The sequence below is a fragment of the Doryrhamphus excisus genome, chromosome 1 (assembly GCF_030265055.1).
Source record: "Doryrhamphus excisus isolate RoL2022-K1 chromosome 1, RoL_Dexc_1.0, whole genome shotgun sequence".
Taxonomy (NCBI): Eukaryota; Metazoa; Chordata; class Actinopteri; order Syngnathiformes; family Syngnathidae; genus Doryrhamphus; species Doryrhamphus excisus.
Genome location: NC_080466.1, coordinates 14056191 through 14074799, shown reverse-complemented (window position 1 = coordinate 14074799; position 18609 = coordinate 14056191). Strand labels below are relative to the sequence as shown.

General features: G+C 44.7%; 1 protein-coding gene across 1 annotated transcript in view; it reads right to left on the bottom strand.

Moving 5' to 3' along the window:
• fat1a (FAT atypical cadherin 1a) overlaps positions 1–18609 on the bottom strand; it is a 58895-nt gene that overhangs the window by 30249 nt on the left and 10037 nt on the right. Inside the window, 3 exon segments of the mRNA XM_058063442.1 lie at positions 1660–1989; positions 5863–5924; positions 15167–15481. Coding sequence (XP_057919425.1) covers positions 1660–1989; positions 5863–5924; positions 15167–15481 — 707 coding nt within the window.

The window sequence follows — 18609 nt, the reverse complement described above, 5'->3', positions numbered from 1 at the left end:
TTATTTAGTATTATATTTAGGAGTTGATAAGTTGATAAGAATCAAAGGTTCCTATCGGATTCCATAGAAAATGCATGCGGGTCATTTTTGACCCACTTATGGAAGGTTGGGGTAGTAACACAAAAACTACAATTTCTTCAAATGTAAGTTAAAAATGTGAATGGCATGATATTAAAAACATGTTTTTTAGGAATACCTGGAATATGAAATGATGAAAAATTTTCATTACAAAGATATTTCAAGAAAACAACCTGACCGGGTCATTTTTGACCCACTTATGCATCTAAGGGTTAAATTGAACCACTGTGTTCCTCATAATATTACGTTTTTTTAAAAGAGATATTTTTCTTGACTATTTCAACTTTATGCGATGAAAGACTCCAACCTGGCATTTTCAATGACAAAAAAGCCATTGTGCGGCACCCCATGCCCCCTCCCCTTTTGGGATTTAACCCCTCAATTACTGTTGTGAAAGAGGTTGCGCTACAACATTGTTACAAAAAGTCCCCATTATGCCGCCCCCCTCCTGGCAACAAGCAAAGGTAATGCCGTGCCGCCCTGCTGGGGTCCCCCTCCCAATACGGAGTCCCGTCCAACCCAGACGAGGCCAATCGTATCTGGAAAGCGGCACCATTCCACGGAATGGTTCCACTCCTTCCAGATTCTTAGTCATAGCCCAAGTTATGAATCAATATTCAGGTGCACAATAAAAATGTGACATTTCACACAATTTCGCCTCTTGCCAAGATTTAAGCAGGCAACATTGTGCAAATTTGAAATACTTGAAATACTCTACCATGTCACAGAAATTGCAGCAACAGCAGAATACAACCATCATTTGGTTATTTAATGATGCGATCGCTCCTCTTGATGGATGGAACTAATGACCGCTCCAACCTTGCACAAAATCACAATGACCCCAAGTGAGACCAAAAATAGTCCACAAAATAATGGAAATGACAGCAGTAGCAGAAAAGAATGTGTCATTTCATTATGCAATTGCTCCTCTCGCATGGAATTGATGACCTTGATGCAACCTTGCACAAAACGATCAGCATAAGACTAGAAATAATCCACAAATTGCAGCAATACAGCAGAATTTAACGTGTCATTTAGAAAGAATTGAACACAGCCTCAACCTTAGAAAAGATACAGAACAAATAAAAAAAAACTGCAAATAATCGACCATGCCATAGAAATTGCAACGATAGCAGAATACACCATCATTTAATGATCGATCAGTGCCAACCTTGCACTAAATAACCACAATAACCCAGAAGAATACCAGAAATAGACCAAAAAGTCATAGAAATTGTAGGGATAGCAGAGTATCGTACATTTAATGACGCTTTCGCTCCTCTTGGAAATGAGTAACCGTGACAACCTTAAAGAAAATAATCCCAAAAATGACCCCAAATAAGACCAGAACTATTCCACAAAGTCATATAAACTGGGCATTGAAAATAAAAGCCTAGAAATAGTCCAGGAACTAGAAGCTGCAGCAGCAGCACATAGGACGCCATGGCTCCTTGTTGACGGCGGCAACCAGAAATAGAAATATTCCACCAAGTGCTGGACTGACTTAGCGCTCCCCGAGAGAATCTCACGGCGAGGCCAGCGAGGATTCCTCAGATGATTGAAAATAAATGAAAAACTCACCGTGAGAATATCGTATTCCCCCGCTGACGAGAACTTCTTAGACGACACCAGGCCCGTCTTGGGCTCGATGAAGAACTTCCCGTGCTCGTCGCCTTCCTCGATGCTGTAGGAGATCTCAGCGTTGGCGCCCTCGTCGCGGTCGGATGCGATGACCCGGTACACGGGGTCCCGCCTGGCGGGCCGCTCCTTCTCTGGGCGCTCACGCTCGGGTAGTTTTATTTTGTAGATCTTCTCCAGGAAGAGCGGACGGTTGTCGTTTTCGTCCAGGACGCGCACGATGACGCGGACGGTGGTGGACTTGGCGGGGACGCCGTGGTCGCTGATGGTGATCTGAAGGGGGGGAGACGGAAGATGAGAACGTGGAGAGATGTTAGAGACCTGGGGTGTCCAACATCTGGCGGCAACAAAGACTTTCAATGTTGACATGACACAACTTCTGCTTATTTGCAAAAAAGCAAATACTAGCATTAAATATCATTATTAGTAACCCTTATTTTTTACTTTCACTTTCTAGTCATCTTCCTTTTAACAGTACTGTAACTTTGTAGTGAAATGGTTTTAGCCCTTTTTGCAAAATGAAAAATATCAATAGTAATATGGACTAATATTTGATGTTGTGGTTAGCACGCAGGCTACACAGCTACGAGACCCGAGTTCGATTCCACCCTCTGCCATCTCTGTGTGGAGTTTGCATGTTCTCCCCGTGCATGTGTGGGTTTTCTCCGGGTACTCCGGTTTCCTCCCACATTCCAAAAACATGCTAGGTTAATTAGCCACTCCAGATTGTCCATAGATATGAATGTGAATGGTTGTTTGTCTATATGTGCCCTCCTCTCGCCCCAAGACAGCTGGGATAGGCTCCAGCACCCCCGCGACCATTGTGAAGATAAGCAGTAGAAAATGAATGAATGAATGAAATTGTGCAGGAGGGGATAGAAAAGAAGAAAAAGAAAAACGTGTTTAAAAGGGTCAAAACCAAGGCTGGCCTTCAAGCTGTGGAATGAGCAGATTATGCATTTCCCAGCATGCTTTGCTGTAGTTAAATTGATCACTTTTGACCGTTGAATGCCTTTTACCAAATGTAAAAGTAGCCTTTCCATTCTCTGATTGTCCGGCATGCAGATGGAAGAAGTTTGAACACCCCCCGACTGATTCAGCCACCTAAAAATTCCCAGCCTCTTTGGACATTTGAACACACCGTGAGCACAACGTGTTGGAAGAACACCCACAAACGTGATGCGTTTTTGAGCTTCCGGTGTGGCAAGGGCAGAACAAACGTCAGTGTCATTAAAATCCATCTGCTGAGCGCCGCCCATAAAGACGGCGAAGAGCCGTCACGCAACATTCGCTGGCGTCATTTCAATTATGCTCCTAATGTGTTTTTAGACTATTTCATTCTATTGCCACGTCTGCAGATGTCCGCCACAATACGCACCAGTGCCGTTAATTAGACTGCGGGAAGCAAAATGTCTCTCTGAAGGAGGCTTGGTTCCTCTTCCAGCACTGCGCCATCGTGTCCGACTAGTATAGAGGCTGGAATCTTCCTTACAATTATTCATCAACTTGGCTTGAACATGTTATATATTCTTTGGAATCAGTCTTCCATTTTTGAAAGCCAATGGTAAATTCACAAACGTTACATTTATAGTTGGCGCTAGCTATGATGACCTAGCTCTCGCTGCTTAGTCTCATTTCCGGAAGTGACATCACCAGGGTGACACCTCTCACCTACAGCACATAAAACAAACGCTTCTCCAGGTAGATGGTAGACTTGGTTCACTATATTTTTAATCAAAATAGCAGCCATGCTAAAATATTGAGTTGCTGCTGGATGTTCATGATGTCGGAGTGATACTCAAAGTTTCTTTTCTTTTCCATAAGAGGAAAATTTAACACAAAAATTGATGAAACAAGTGCAGAGTGTGAGGGACGGATGGACGCCTACCTGGAGGTCTGGTCTTTGCAGTGATCATTTAAATTGGTGACTGCTATGAAGGAGCACCTTTATAAGAAGTATTTGGACTGAAAGTACGCTAGAAATGCGTTTTGGATGCTATTCACAGGACAAAAAAGACATCTTATATAAACATCTTTTCACAGCAATATGTATCTTTGGGGGGGGGGGGGGAGGCAGCAACATCAATCAGATTATAAAGATCACTTTACGCTCAGGCCGCATGTTTTAGCATGCGCCTTATGGTGCGGAAAATATGCTAACTTTTTAAAAAGATAATTACTAAGAATGTATAAGAATGCTACAGTACATTACCCCCCACCCCCACTCTGTCTCTTCCAGATTCCTCTGCATGTCCAGGCATGTCCCACATTGCCTTCATTCACCCCCCCCAACCCACTCTGGCCTTTCTGCTATCCGTCTCTTACACCCCCCCCCCCCCCCACGCCCAACCCCCACCACAGACGTCTGTCTCGTTGTAAAAGCCGAAGGCCCCCTGGGTCCCAGTAAGCCCCCACCACCTACGACCCCTGCCACCACCGACAACCCCCTGATGGCATTTGGTGCAAACAATGCCCCCACCCCCCCACCCTAATTGCTCCACATGGTCCCAATGGCTGCACGTGCATGTTGGCTATCTTCAGCTAGCTAGCTTAGTGGGAAAACAATGCGGGGGCACTTTGCCGTGATTGCACCCCGTCCGTGCACGCGCACGTGCACATGCTAGCATTCCTCTTCTTCAGCCAGCTGCCCTCGGGACACACTGCTAGCTAGGGGTGTTTTATGAGTGTGCCCCCCCCCCCCATGGAAAGTGCAGACTGTGATAATAGCTTCCGGATTCCACATAAGCATCACATGCCAAAACAAAAAAACACCTTACATCGCCATGGCAACACCACCTTGTAACAGGGTGTTGCCTAATGTGATATGATTGGCAACATGACTGCACTAAACCTTTCAGTCTTGGGACAAACGCCTTATTGTTAGTTATGCAGTACTTCCTACCAGTACCTGGAGTACGCTTCTACCACTTCTATTACCTCTACCACTTCTATCACACTTCTATCACTTCAACATCACTTCTATCACTTTTATTACTTCTACCACTTCTACCACACTTCTATCACGTCTATCACATCTATTACTTCTACCACTTCGACCACTTCTATCACATCAAAATCACTTCTATCACTTTTATTACTTCTACCACACTTCTATCATGTCTGTCTATTACTTCTATCACTTTTATTACTTCTACCACACTTCCATCACTTCGATCACATTCATAACACTTCTACCACTTCTGTCACACTTCTAGCACTTTGACCACCTCTACCACGTCTATTACTTCTACCACTTTTATTACTTCTACCACATCGACATCACTTCTATTAAACTACCACTTCTACCACACTATCACATCTACCACCTCTATCACTTCTATAACATTAGCATCACATTGTCATCAAAGCCAGGACTACTGGAGGCCTTTTTATTGGCTCACACTCTGTCTAAGGATATCATTGGACAACAAGACTAAAAAAAGAAAATGGAAGTGGAACATCTGCAGTAGTTTGAAAAGAGAAAATACAAATATTATAAATATATAGAAAAAATAATTATTAGTCATTTTAGTTGTCAAAATATTAACACTGGCAAGACCTTTTTTAAAAAGTCATATTATGAAAAAGAAAGTAAGTTGGAAAATTAGGTTGCAGATGTTATGGGAATAAAGGAAACAACAGAAAAGGAGATTCAAGTCAAAATATGAGGAGAAAAAAGCTCATTGACAAAAAATCATGATGTCATTTTAGTAGCATAGAGTTGAAATATTAACCAAAAACTCTATTTAAGATTATTTATGAAGAAAGATATGTTTGGAAAAAGATAAGGAACAAGACAATGATGCCACGATGCCATGATGGCCACGAAATGAAATCCAGTGATGAAAAGTATCCCTGCTCTGGCACCAGATGTACTGGGATTAACTGGCGAGCACTCAATGACTGTAATTAAAAGCCCGGGAAAGGCAATTTAAAAAAAAAAGGCCCCATTACCAACCCCGGCTTGTGCGGCGAGAGGGTGGGGCTCCAACACAAGTGGAGGTCAATTAAAAGCCACACGTTTAAAACATTGCGGCTTCCTGTTCCTGCTCTTCAAAAGGATGGGAGAGGTCTCACTCTCCATCCCGGGAACACATGACATCCATCCCAAATGGCTTCCTTTTCAAAATAAAAGCAGGTGCTTACCTCGAGAATGTGCTCGTCTTGCTGCTCCCTGTCCAACTTCCTGGACGTGGTGGTCACCAGACCTGCAGGACATGAGCAGCGTTAAACTCCGTTCAGTAAACGTTCATTCCCAAATAATTCCCAAAGATTTGGATTGGTCAATGTTGATATTGCCTGAAAGAGCTCTATGGTAAACAGGAGTTCAGGACATTCAGGGATGGTTGATGGTCTCCATGGACGGTACTTGCTAGGCCCATGAAGAAATATTATTGTCAACATTCTTTTGAGACCACTTTTCCGTCAAATTTATTTTTTACTTCTTCCAATGAAAGAACAGCTGCGGGCCGCAAATGGCCCCCACCCCACACTTTGGAGCTCCCCTGGTTTACAGCAATTATTAGTTGAGGTGCCGATGCTAGTAGCCAACTGTGGAAATAACTCCCGGCGAGTTCTCGCCATTCTTCTGGGCGGCGCACCAACTGCCAGAAGGGTCACTGATGCTAGCTCGCACACGTGAAATTTAGCAAAGTCCCGCAAAGACGAGGCCCAAATAGCTTCCAGCTCGGCTCGGCTTTCGGCTTGGCTAGCGTTTCATTCCTGTTATGCAAGCTGAAGCAACAGACCGACATGGAAAACCACGCCATGCTGGTCGCAGTCGGAGAACGAGGCACAAGAACACAAGAACATCCTGTGGTTGCTTTCGTTAGCTAGCTAAATACCAATGTTAGCCTGCCAACTAAAAGGCTAACGACAAACAAAGAATGGATACATATGCTGTAGTTTCTATGGTTTCTCTTTGGAGTGAAAATGCTAACCACCTCCCCCCCTCCTCACAATGCCAATGGTTCATTCCGGCCACCAAACTGCCGCCAACGCCTCCATGGTGGCATTGACTCCGCTTGGACACCGTTACGGCATCAGGAGCATCAGCCTCTTGGCTGAAGATGCTTCCGCATGGTCAAGGGAAGAAGAAGGATTGAACCAGCAACCTTCAGGTTGGGAAACCACAGTCCACCAGAGGATCTCTTGGTTAGAGAGAACACTCTTGGACCTGGTTAGACTTTGTTTGTTTGTTTGATTTTGGGGTGATCCGGATCGCCGTCTGGATCCTGGATTCTTTAACATTTTCAGCCAATTAGCCAATTAATGTGTGGGGGGTTGGGGGGAGGGGGTCCACGGCGCTCGGCGGGGATCTACTACTCTAGTCTGTTCATGTGTCAGTCACATTCAACTGCCTAATTATTGTCAGAGTGCAGGCTGCCGATTGCAGAAAGCAAGGCAAAGTACATTTGGCACTTTGGGATAAATTTGGAATTTTTGACGGTGGTGTTGAAGTCAACAATTATTAGAGGAATTATTGTAGTTACTGCACTTGAAACTCATCCCAATATTCCATTCCCTCTTCCAGGCATTGAAGAACTACACTGAAGAAAGAAGGCTGCTGGAATCAGTTTTTCCATGACTGCTTTTTAGGGAATTTGGTACTTCCGCATAAGCTCTTCAAGTGTAAGTAGTGTTCATGTCCAAATCACCACGCTCCTCGCCCCCCTTTCCTGGTAGCGTGGTTAATATGCAACTCAGGTGGTGCAGATAGAGGGTAGTTGAGGCTTTTTGGCTGATGGGTGAATTCCCAGCTGCCTCCATTTCGCCGCTCAGGATGCACAGAAACAAGAAAGACGCGTGTGTTCTTGTATCACATTAAGATTGTGGATGATTGGCAAAACAAAAAAAAATGTTTAGCTCAAATGTTGGTGTGAAACCAAATCAGAGAAACGGGGGTGTTCCAAGTGTGAGATTTTCCTGGATTTCGGGGGGGGGCATAAGCAGAAGCACAGGGTTATACCAAATGCTAAGGAAAACAAGCAGCGCTGGCATTCACCATTCATAAACACGGGATGGTTAGCGAACGTACGCGTTATAAGCAGCTTCCCGTCCCGCCTGCCAGCGTATAATTGCAAGGCTCGCATGGACATCGAGCACACGGAGAGGAGCGGGCAAGCTGGGACCGCACCAGAGCGGCCCGGTCGCCACGCGGCTGCCCGATTAGCATAAAAAGCAAAGGATTTCCGAAACCCCAAAGCCACCGGTGGTGCACATGCCGGCAGCGAGGAGACGAGGGCCACAACTTACAGAGGCCCGAAATAGTCCTGCTCAACGGCACTGCAATTAGGAAATAGAAGACAGCCACTTAGGCGGCGTACTCGAGCATGCTTTCCTCTCCTCTTCTGCTGGCTCTTTTTCATCCCACACACCGCCGCTGATTTATATTCTAGGAAAACGAATCCCAAACCTCAACACACACTGTGGACAGTGCAACATGAAAGTGTGATGACTACCATAGAACAGGAAGTGAGTTGCACCAAACAGATTCTAATCTAAACAGACAAATACATGCTAAAGGATGGCTAACACATCACTAGCAGTACCTATAAAGGCCACTAGGGTGGTAGCGTCACTATGCAAACACCTTCCTGGTCTCACTCCGTTCATCCCCTTTGTGCGTTTGTTTTTTCAATTCCTAACAAAATACAGCCACAATGGAACTTTGCTACTACACATGCTAATGCTAGTACTGTTGCGTTAGCTGACAAATAGAAAGACTGTCACATTGAAAAGTCAACAAAAAGAAACCATTAATCCTCAAACCAACATGGCCGACCCCCATCAATCACATAATGTGATCGGAATATTAAAATAAAATGGTGAACTACTCAAAGGGTGTGATGTCTTTTAGTTGGGATAAATGATATCAGTGTCATGTCAAATAACACTTTCTTTGAAGTCAATAACGGCGTGATGTGTTCATGCAACGATGGATAAATCGTTGGTCGACTTCGACCAAGATTTCACTTCACCACTTAAAATGTTAAACGGCACTTCCTCAGACCGACCATCAAAGTCGCCATGCCCCGCCCACATGCCGTTTCTCTTTAAGGCGCCCAAAAATGGGAAACTACTACCCCAGCTCAGGCTGCGGCCTCCATGCTGTTATTTTCTACTATGAAAAACATATGAAAGGCAAGCTTTTTGGTTATGATCAAATATAGAAGCGCTGCAAAAAACATTGTGTGGACTGAGTGGAGATATTTTAGGTCCTGATTTACTGCCTTTTCTTGCTTTTGTTTGTTCCCTTTCTGGACGCAGCCCATGGGCCGGCCCCCAAACTGCGGTTGCTGCCCGTGAGGAAGGACACGGTTACACCGACGGACCTCCAGTCAAAACGTTAGAAACGCTCTGGTGGAGCAGCAACTGCTGAATGCTGAGCACATCTCAGCGTGAGATCACCACATACTTAAACAATATGGTGGATCGCCGCGTATTCGCCATTCAGCGTTCCTAGCATGGCGTTCCTAGTTCCTGGTTCCGTTCAGCCCCTAACGCCTCAGAACTTGTGAACACACGCCAATGTATGACGTTAAGTTTATAATTATATTACAACACTCTTAGAACAGCATCACAAAGGTTTTCCCAGGAGGGCCACATCATGAAAAATGAATAAAATATCATCATATCGATATTAGCAGAATATTTCAATCTGGAACAATTCAATTTAATGTTACTAAAATGACATGATTTTTCCTCATAATAGTCCAAGTTTGCTCTGGTAAAATTGTTTTTTTTCTTCTCTTCACATTTTACTTTAGTGTCGTAAAATTAAATCTACCCATTTTTTTGTAATATGACAATTTTATAACTATAATATTTAGAAGTGGCTGCACGGTGGTTGAGTGGTTAGTGCACAGACAGAGTTCAATCCTACCCTCGGCCATCTCTCGTGAGGATATGCGGTAGAAAATTAATGAAATTTGGAGGGGCCAGACCGCAGCAGGAGGGGATAGAAAATAAAAAAGTGAAAAAGTTATTCCCAAAACCTAATTTGCCAGAAATGAGTTTCTCATAATGTGTATATTATAATTATTATGATTTTTAAAAATTGATTTTCTTTGTTTGTGCTACTAAAATAATGTTGGTTTTTTTCATTAGAATTGAATTAGCTCAGACTGCGGTGGTTGAAGGAACGGAAGTGTTGCTAAACGTTAGCTTGGCTGCTACCAACCTTCCAGATGCTAACAGCGAGTGAAGCATGTCAACGGCACGGTGTCCTCGCTTCGTCCAACATGTCCACCATAAGATCGTCTGCCACAGGATGTGCGGCCAACCCCAACATCTAAGCACCCGTTCTACTTGAAGACCATACTTTCATCTATTTTAACTCATCCTCCTCAAAACCTTTGACTTCCATATTGCTTTATTTGTCTGAAAATGACTACTTGCGAGAAACAGGAATAGTCTTTCGCATGTCAGCGCGGCCGATGGTCCATCACCGCCTGAAAAGTTAAGACTCTGTCAAATGATTGGTTGGGACGCCAAGGACGTCCGCCCTTCCAACACACCAGGCCTTTGTCCCCGAAGCACAGATGCGAGCTCGCACAAAAGGCGTCCAGAGGCGTGGGCTGAGTCGGGTTGACAGTAATTACAGCTGTGGCTTTTGGATTGGGGGGGGGGCTGGAAGGAGCTGTGAAGCATGTCCTTCAAGACTCGGTCTGCTGGCTCCAAAAGGGAGGCTGCGGGGAGTTAAAGAGTTCAGGACGTGGTTGGGTTGCTGCTCGTATTTAGCTTCCAGACCAGCCAGAACGTGCTGGACAGCTCAAGTCCCTGAGCTTGTTCAAGACGCCGACTTGTTGGAGATCATTTCTATCATCTGGATCGTCTGCTGTGTGGGGGGGGGCGTGCCATTTTCATTTGTGGTCCTGCTAGAATGAATAATCTGTTCTCCGAGTGCCGTTTGTCCTCCGGAAAAGATCCAGGAAGTCATTGAAAGTATTCCTTTCCTCTAACACTTCCTGTGACAACGGACGGGGTCTTTGGTTTTCAAGGTAGCCCTGATAAACGTGCGTCTGAAGCAGACTCCTGATCCAGATGGCTTTGGTTTTATATCGCCGCCGCCTGGGGCGACTGGCGAGCAAACAGCCTTAAAAGTAACCGTGCTTAGCAAAGCATTCCTGGCTCCTTTCTTTTCCACTGCTGACAAAGAGCTTCTGGCTCCAAATGCGGAACTCTAAAAAAAAAAAGAAGTGTAATGAAATCCCCTCTGTTGTATCTTTATTTGCTTTGCTTTAAACAACTGCAAGCGGCCATTATTGATTCTAGTGGATCAGATGGAGATTAGCGGGGGTGCAGTAGCAGGTAATACGTCTTTGTGGTTTCAGTCATCCGGGTCATCGGGATCCGCAAAGGCCGAATAGAGGCAACTGGACTCTTCTTTTACCTTCAATCCCAAAGGCTTCTTCACTTCTTCAGTTCTCAGATATGAAGGCTTCCTGTCATGATTCATCAACAGATATTTTGATTGATTGTAATTATCTTCTACATTCTTCCATTGTTGGACCAGTTCACTAGCAAAAACCACATTTATACTTCATTTATACTTCATGGCGCCCGACTTGACAAAGCGAAACGTGTCCCTTGTTTGGCGTCGACGTCGTGCTCGGGTTCCATTTACAAGCGCACAGTTCAAAGTCCAAGCACACGACGGAGTTTCCCACAGCCGCAGGTGGGCGGCACGAGCTTTAATAACAAATCCTTGATGAAGTGGAAGAAAAAAGCAGACAGCGAGTGGGCTGCGTGTCTTTAAGTGTCAGTAAGTGCGTGTGGGACTAAATATGCTAGGATGCGTCCACCAACAAATCACCAACAAACAGCCAACTAACCCACGCTGCTGGGAGCTTCTGATCCTCTAGTCCACAAATATGCATCAGGGGAGCTCGATGATCAGACCTCGGATGAACACAAACGAATCGACAAACAATTGTACTGAAATTGAGTACTTTTACTGGCTATTCGCCAACAGATGTTGTGAAAATATCTCTTGTTGCATCGCATGCTAGCAAGGCTGGACAAAATATGGATATTTTTGAAATACGGATATTTCTTTTAAGCACATTTTGCAAAATAAAGTCAAATTAAGAGGCAAAAGTCAAGAAAAAAAGTCACAATTTTACAAGAATAAACTCATCATATTATGTGGAATATGTCATTTTAGGGGCTGCACAGTGGACGAGTGGTTAGCTCGCAGGCCTCACAGCGAGGAGACCGGAGTTCAATTCCACCTCATTACTCAATTGACAGTACAGTAATCCCTTGTTTTTTTAACTTTTTATGACCATCTAAATACACTTTTAAAACTCATTAAAGCCCTCTATAAATGACATAACACCCCTACAGTCACCTTTACCCTCCTATTACCCAAGATATAAGGGAAAATAAGACATAAATTTGACATAATACAGACTCTCACATGTTAGCGTTGAGAGAATTCCTTGTCAGTGTACTTTTTTTTTTTACTTTCTCGGCCACACAGCTAGGAGACCCGAGTTCGATTCCACCCTGGGCCATCCAGCATACCACCACTCCAGTGAAGATAAGCGGCATAGAAAATGGATGGATGCCATATTATGAAAAGGGCTCATTTTTAGGAAAATTAGGTTGGAGAAAACCTTATGGGAAAAAGCCATAAAAAAGTTGGGATATTTGGAAAATTGAAGTTGATGAAAATAATAACTTCCATCACAAATCTGAGATGCCCTTCATTGAAGTAGACATACAGCAACATGCATCCTTTCATTTTTCACCTTGTGGCCTCGCTGGGAAAGGTCAGGACACGTCTGGCATAGCATGTACCAAAACCAGGATCAAATTTTGGCAAAACCAAAAAAACCCAGCATGTCCCAAAGGCAACATGTGACTGCAAGTTAAATCTCTAGAATTGATGAAGTGATCAGCACCTCCATCGCTACTTATAAGGCCACGCCACACGCTCATGGACGTCATCTGCCGGGGGGGGGGGGGGGGGGGGGGTATCTCAAATACAAATAAATCCCGTAAATACAAATAAATCAAACCCCCGCCCCCGCCCCCAAAGCCAGCCGTTATGTCGTAAGCTCTCAGGTGTTGATTTTCCAAAAGAGCACCCTCAGCAGAAGAGCTTCTCTTGCAATTTAACGGCAAACTTATGTCAGAGGAGGCAGACCTGCCTTGTTTACTCTGCAGAAATCCCATAGCCCGAGGCCGGAGAAGAAAATAAAACCGCATCCGAGGCGTTGAGCAAAGCCGTCACGTCTTTGGAGCCTGACGGGCTTCGTTTTGGAAAGCGTGGCAGAAGGCTAGCTTGTTAGCTCGCAAAACATAAGCTTTGGTTTCTTTTCCTTTTTCCCACCCTTTGGTGGAGCTTTGTAGACGCGCCAAGACGGGGGCCCGTGCGTCCGACGCCGTTTTGGAAGGTGTAATTACAGAGGCTGGCGTGTAGTAAATTTAAACATTCGGCAAAGCCTGCAATATGCGGTCCTGGGTCCTGTTGGCTTGATAACATGGAGACACATTTGGCCTTTTTTCATCTCGTTTATCATCGTCGTCCATCTTTTAGCTCTTTACGCTAAGAGAGAAAGAATAGAATAATCATGCATATCACCGAACTGATCCGTACAGAGCCTTGCGTGCCGTGGCCGCCATCTTTAGGGCGACAGCATTTGTTGAGAGAAGCATGATGTAACCACCCAAACGTCACGCTATTCACTTTCATCCTTACATATTCACGCTTGCAGGTTACGGAAAAGATGCAAGTCCCGCATTCATTTGGGAAGTCAGCCTGCCGGGTTGTGTGAGGCTTGCTTTGGGGGGCCGGCTCACTGCGAGGCCGAATCCTTATTTGGTCAGAAAGTTGACAGCGCCAGTTCTAAACGAAAATAACCTCGCTTGTTGATGTCGACTACCTTGGGGAGGGAAAAAAGGACCACACACATCAGTGGCGGGCAAATTGGAGCAACTGCTTTGCTCGCTCGCTTCACTTAGCGTTCCTCATTTCACATTAATGAGAGCTCACATGCACAGCCGGAAGAGAGTGCTCTCGGATAAGTCGGAGGAACGGCACGTTTTCCATCATGATTTTACGGCCTACGCTGGCGGACTGTCAAACGTCAACATAGGCGGGACTACAGAGCTCTGCTAGGGACCAGGAACCAGGACTGCTTGACTTTGTACGCTGCCAAACATGGACAACTTCATCAGTAGCACATGAAATATGAATCATGGCAGCATCTTCAACGTGCCACACGGAATGGAAGGGAAGCGAGCAGGATCAGCCCACTGCTAGTCAAATATCCTCTTACAACAACGTAGCGGAAGATGCCATTAAAAACAAATAATTCCTGCACCACAAAACTTTTGCAGCGTTGCCTGTTTTCCGCTAATGTTCTTTGGTAATGGTTTAATTTCATTTGAACATGCATCAGATTCCAATTGAGTGTATCCCATAATCAGTTCCCAGTTCCACATGTCCAAAAGGAGTAGGAAGAAGCAAAGCTTATTAAATCCTACCCCTCCATCTGGTACTTTTACAATCACTAACTGTTACATTTGTTCACTTCCTGCTTTCTTAATATAATTTAAGTTGTTTTTTTAACTTTATTTTATAAAATGTTTTTATTTCTATTTTTTCTTTTTTTTTCTATTTTCTTTTCTTTTTTCTTTTATTTTATTCATTTATTTTACTGTTACATTTGTTCACTTCTTGCTTTCCTAATATAGTTTGAGGTTTTTTTAACTATTTTATTAATTTAAAAAAATTTAGTTTAATTTTTTTGTCACGTACCAAAGTACAAGGTGATATGACCATACAATGACATAATGGGTACCATAGTAAGTGTCAATACTTCCTTACTCAATCCATTCCATAGTTTGATTCCACATACTGAAATGCTGGAAATGAAATAAGGAGTTAGTATGTTCTCTGTAGGCGGCATTATGAATTATCCTTACTGACCTTTTTTGCAGTACATTTAGCCAGTGAAGATTGCTTTTATAGTTATTATCCCATATTTCCACACAATAAGTAAGATATGGTAGAAGCAGAGAGCAATAAAGAGTGTGGAGTGTGGTTCTTTGGAATCCTGATGTGAAACATGAGCACTCGCCTTTTCCGTCTTTTGTAGCGGAAGAAAGAGAGGCAACAATAAGCATGACGGGACACACCTAGTATGACCGCTATTAAAGATAGCTAACGAACCTCCAGCAAGGTTTATGGCTCTATATGCATGCAGTAACCGGTACACTCATGATAACATTTAATACTGCAGTATTGTGACATACTTTATCATCTTAGTCATCAGCGGAACTCCTTAATTCCTGGGATCATTGATTTCACAGATTCACAGCTCATCTTTTGGAGCCTGATTATTCCGTGGATGAGCTCCAGGTTTCAGAAGCTGGGAATCAAACATGGAGCTGGCCAAGCCACACCAACTAATAAGACGTCAAGCAGCGGTCTTACCTGTCCTGGCGTTGATGGCGAAGAACCCCTGGGGATTCCCGCTGGTGATCCTGTAGGAGAGTTTATCGCTGGCCCTGGCGTCCGGGTCCACCGCCTCGATCTGGATGATGGACACATCCTTGGGGGAGTTCTCCATCACGGAGGGGTAGTAGACGGGCTGGGAGGCCTGCGGCGCGTTGTCGTTGACGTCCTGCACTTCGATGTAGACCTCCACGAAGGCCGACAGCGGCACCACGCCGCGGTCCATGGCGTAGACCGTCAGCCAGTAGTGGGGTGTGGCTTCATGGTCCAGCAGTTCTTGGGTCCGGATGACGCCTGAGGAAAGAAGAGTGCGCAGTCAGGAGAGGGTCAGTTTTTGGAGGGTTAGGGGTGTCCAAAAGGGGGTGGGCATGTGTGGCCCGCTGCTGTTTTTTTATTTCTAAAAATATCATTTAACAACAGAACAGAACAAGTGGAGATTTTATGAGAATAATAAAATATTATGGGGACTCATCAATCTCATTTTTGTATTTTTGGAAAAGTTTGAATGTTACAAAAATCAAGTCAAAATATTCTAAGAATAAATTTTTATAATTACAAGAAGGAGTGAGTTCAAACAATTACAAAATTAAAAATGAGCAAAACATTTTACAAAGAGAAAGTGAAAATATGTAAAGAAAAAAGTCAGAATCTCACAAGAAAAAAGTTGCAATTTTACCAGAATATATTTTTTTATTGTTATTATAATTATTCAACAATTATTTTCAATATTGAAAAAAAATCTAACAAAACCAGATAAAGTTAGGGTGGGTTATATTAACTTATATTATAAGAATAAAGTCTAAATATTACAAGAAAATGTACAATGATTATTATGAATGTGAGTGTGAATGGTTGTTTGCCTACATGTGCCTTGTGATTGGCCCCGCCTCTCCCCCAAAGACAGCTGGAATATGGGATACGACAAAGCTGAGATGAGATTATCAAAGTGGCCCTGGCATCCTTTCGTTCCTGGACGAAAAGTCTGGACACCCCCGGCTTAGTCATGTGACCCATGGTTTGCTTCATGCCCCCCCCCCATCCAAAATACCATTTAAACTGTGGAAGGGGTTTTCAGAATCGGAAGCCGGGAGGAGATCCCAGGTGAAAGACGTCAACAAACGGTGTTGTTTACATTAGCCAGGAGGGAAGGTTGTTTTACTGCGAGGGGGGGGCAACCTTCAGCTGAGCAAACAAAAGAGCTTTCAGGGACATGTGGACAAATATATATACTATATACTCATACTGTATACATTCATGGGGGGGGAGCGTGGAGGCAGGAAGCAAAGAAAATAAATTGCAGTGTGATGAAATATCATAAGAAATATCATAAGCTAAACACTGAAGGTATTCCAAATACTTTGACTATTATTTTTGCCGAGGGAAAACGCAAGCTGCGACGCAGACGGGAATACAAAAGTCCAAAACCAAGAAGCTGTTTGAACACTGGGGGCGGGGGGGGGGGGGGGGGGGGGCAACCTCAAAACAAGTCTTCAACTGCGGAAGAACAGTCTGGAAGGTCAGAAGATATCTCTCTCTTTCCTCGCTCGGCTGTGCCTCCACGACCGGAATGGCGTCACAGCCAAGATGGCGGAGGTTCAGAGACTCAATGACAGCTCGTTGGTGGATCTGGTCTCACGAGCACTCAAAACGGTCTTGTATCTGACCAGAATCTGACCACCCAAACCGAAGATGTTCCTGCACTGGGATAGCAACTATTTGAAAGGATTGCCCCCGAGATACCTCGGGCAATAACAACAACGTTCTTGGTTGTTAAGCTCACATCTTTTTGAATTACAGGCGTTAATCCCAACAGGATTAATATCTTTGAAGCACGGATCTTTGGCTCGGAACGTCTGGGAACTTCGGGCCGCTCTTATGTCAAGTTGCCGAGTAACGCAGGAGATTCGGTTAGAACCTTTTTTTTTTATAAACACGAGGACCCTCTGCTCTTGCCCAGTGAGGAATTTGAAGCATTCCATCAGGTCTGCGGAATAGAGGGAAGAGAATGGCTGTGAAAGTTTATGGAAGCATGTGAGAGGCCTGAGAAGTCTGGGGAATGCGGCCTAGCGGGGAGTGGAATGAGAACAGTGGCTAGTTCAAAGACAACCCGGACAAGGAAGCACTTTTGTTTCACATTGGACTTTTTTTGGGGGGGGGGGGTCAGTTGCTCATCCATCCATTCTGGTGCGACCTTAAAGCTGCACACACAGCAGCAGTTTGGTACTGATCGCCAAACATGGCCACCTCGTTGGTGTTTTTGTCTGGCTGGCAACTAATCAACTAACTAATTAACTTTGAGTTAACTGGGAATTAACTGTGACCAAAGTACAATGTACATGCATGTTTTTGGACGTTTTTGGAGGAAAGCGGCCTACCCAGAGCAAACCCCCCACACACGGGGAGAACAAACATCCTAGGTCTTCCTGTGGCCCACAGGCTAACCACCAGACCACCGTGCAGCCCAGTTTTCTCTTCCATTCTTATTATTCGCCAAGCTTTTTGCTGTCATTGCAACCCCGGTCTGTGCGGCGGCCATATTTCAGTCGACAGGTTGACTAGCGGCGGTCGAGTGGTTAGCGCGCAGACCTCACAGCTAGGAGACCAGGGTTCAATTCCACCCTCGGCCATCTCTGTGTGGAGTTTGCATGTTCTCCCCGTGCATGCGTGGGTTTTCTCCGGGTACTCCGGTTTCCTCCCACATTCCAAAAACATGCTAGGTTAATTAGCCACTCCAAATTGTCCATAAGTATGAATGTGAGTGTGAATGGTTGTTTGCCTCTCGTCCGAAGACAGCTGGGATAGGCTCCAGCACCCCCGCGACCCTCGTGAGGAAAAGCGGTAGAAAATGAATGAATGAAGGTTGACTAGCAAGGAGGCACGGGCCGGTTACTGCTCCGAAGGTTCATAGTCACGGGTTCAAAACCTCTACAATTTTGCGTCACACCGAGAAAGTGGAGGTCCGGCGTGGCCAGGACGTGGAAATACTTCGTCACACCCCGTGTTGTTCCGCGCAGTCGGAAGTGGGCGTCCGTGTGTTGAAACCGCAGGCGTGTGCCCTGTTGCCATATGTCAGGTGTAGCTAACACAGGCGTGCCCAGATATTATTCACCAAATATGGAGATGTCATACCGGCCCCATGCCCACTCACAAGCCGACCCAGACCGCCTCAGGACGCTTGTTTGGCGCACAACAGGGCGAGGCCGCCTTATGACCACCCCGAGCATACGAGTTCCTTTTAACCCAAGCAAACATAACACGTATGTAGGTTGTTTGAATAAGCCCATTGTGTGTGTGTGTGTGTGTGTACATGTAAAAAAGTAAACGTTCAGGTCATGACAGTTAGCATGGTGGCTGCTCCCAGTAAGTTGAGTAACAAAGCCTTAAGGGTGAAGAAAGGAGCACAGGTGGAGGTGAAACAAGCA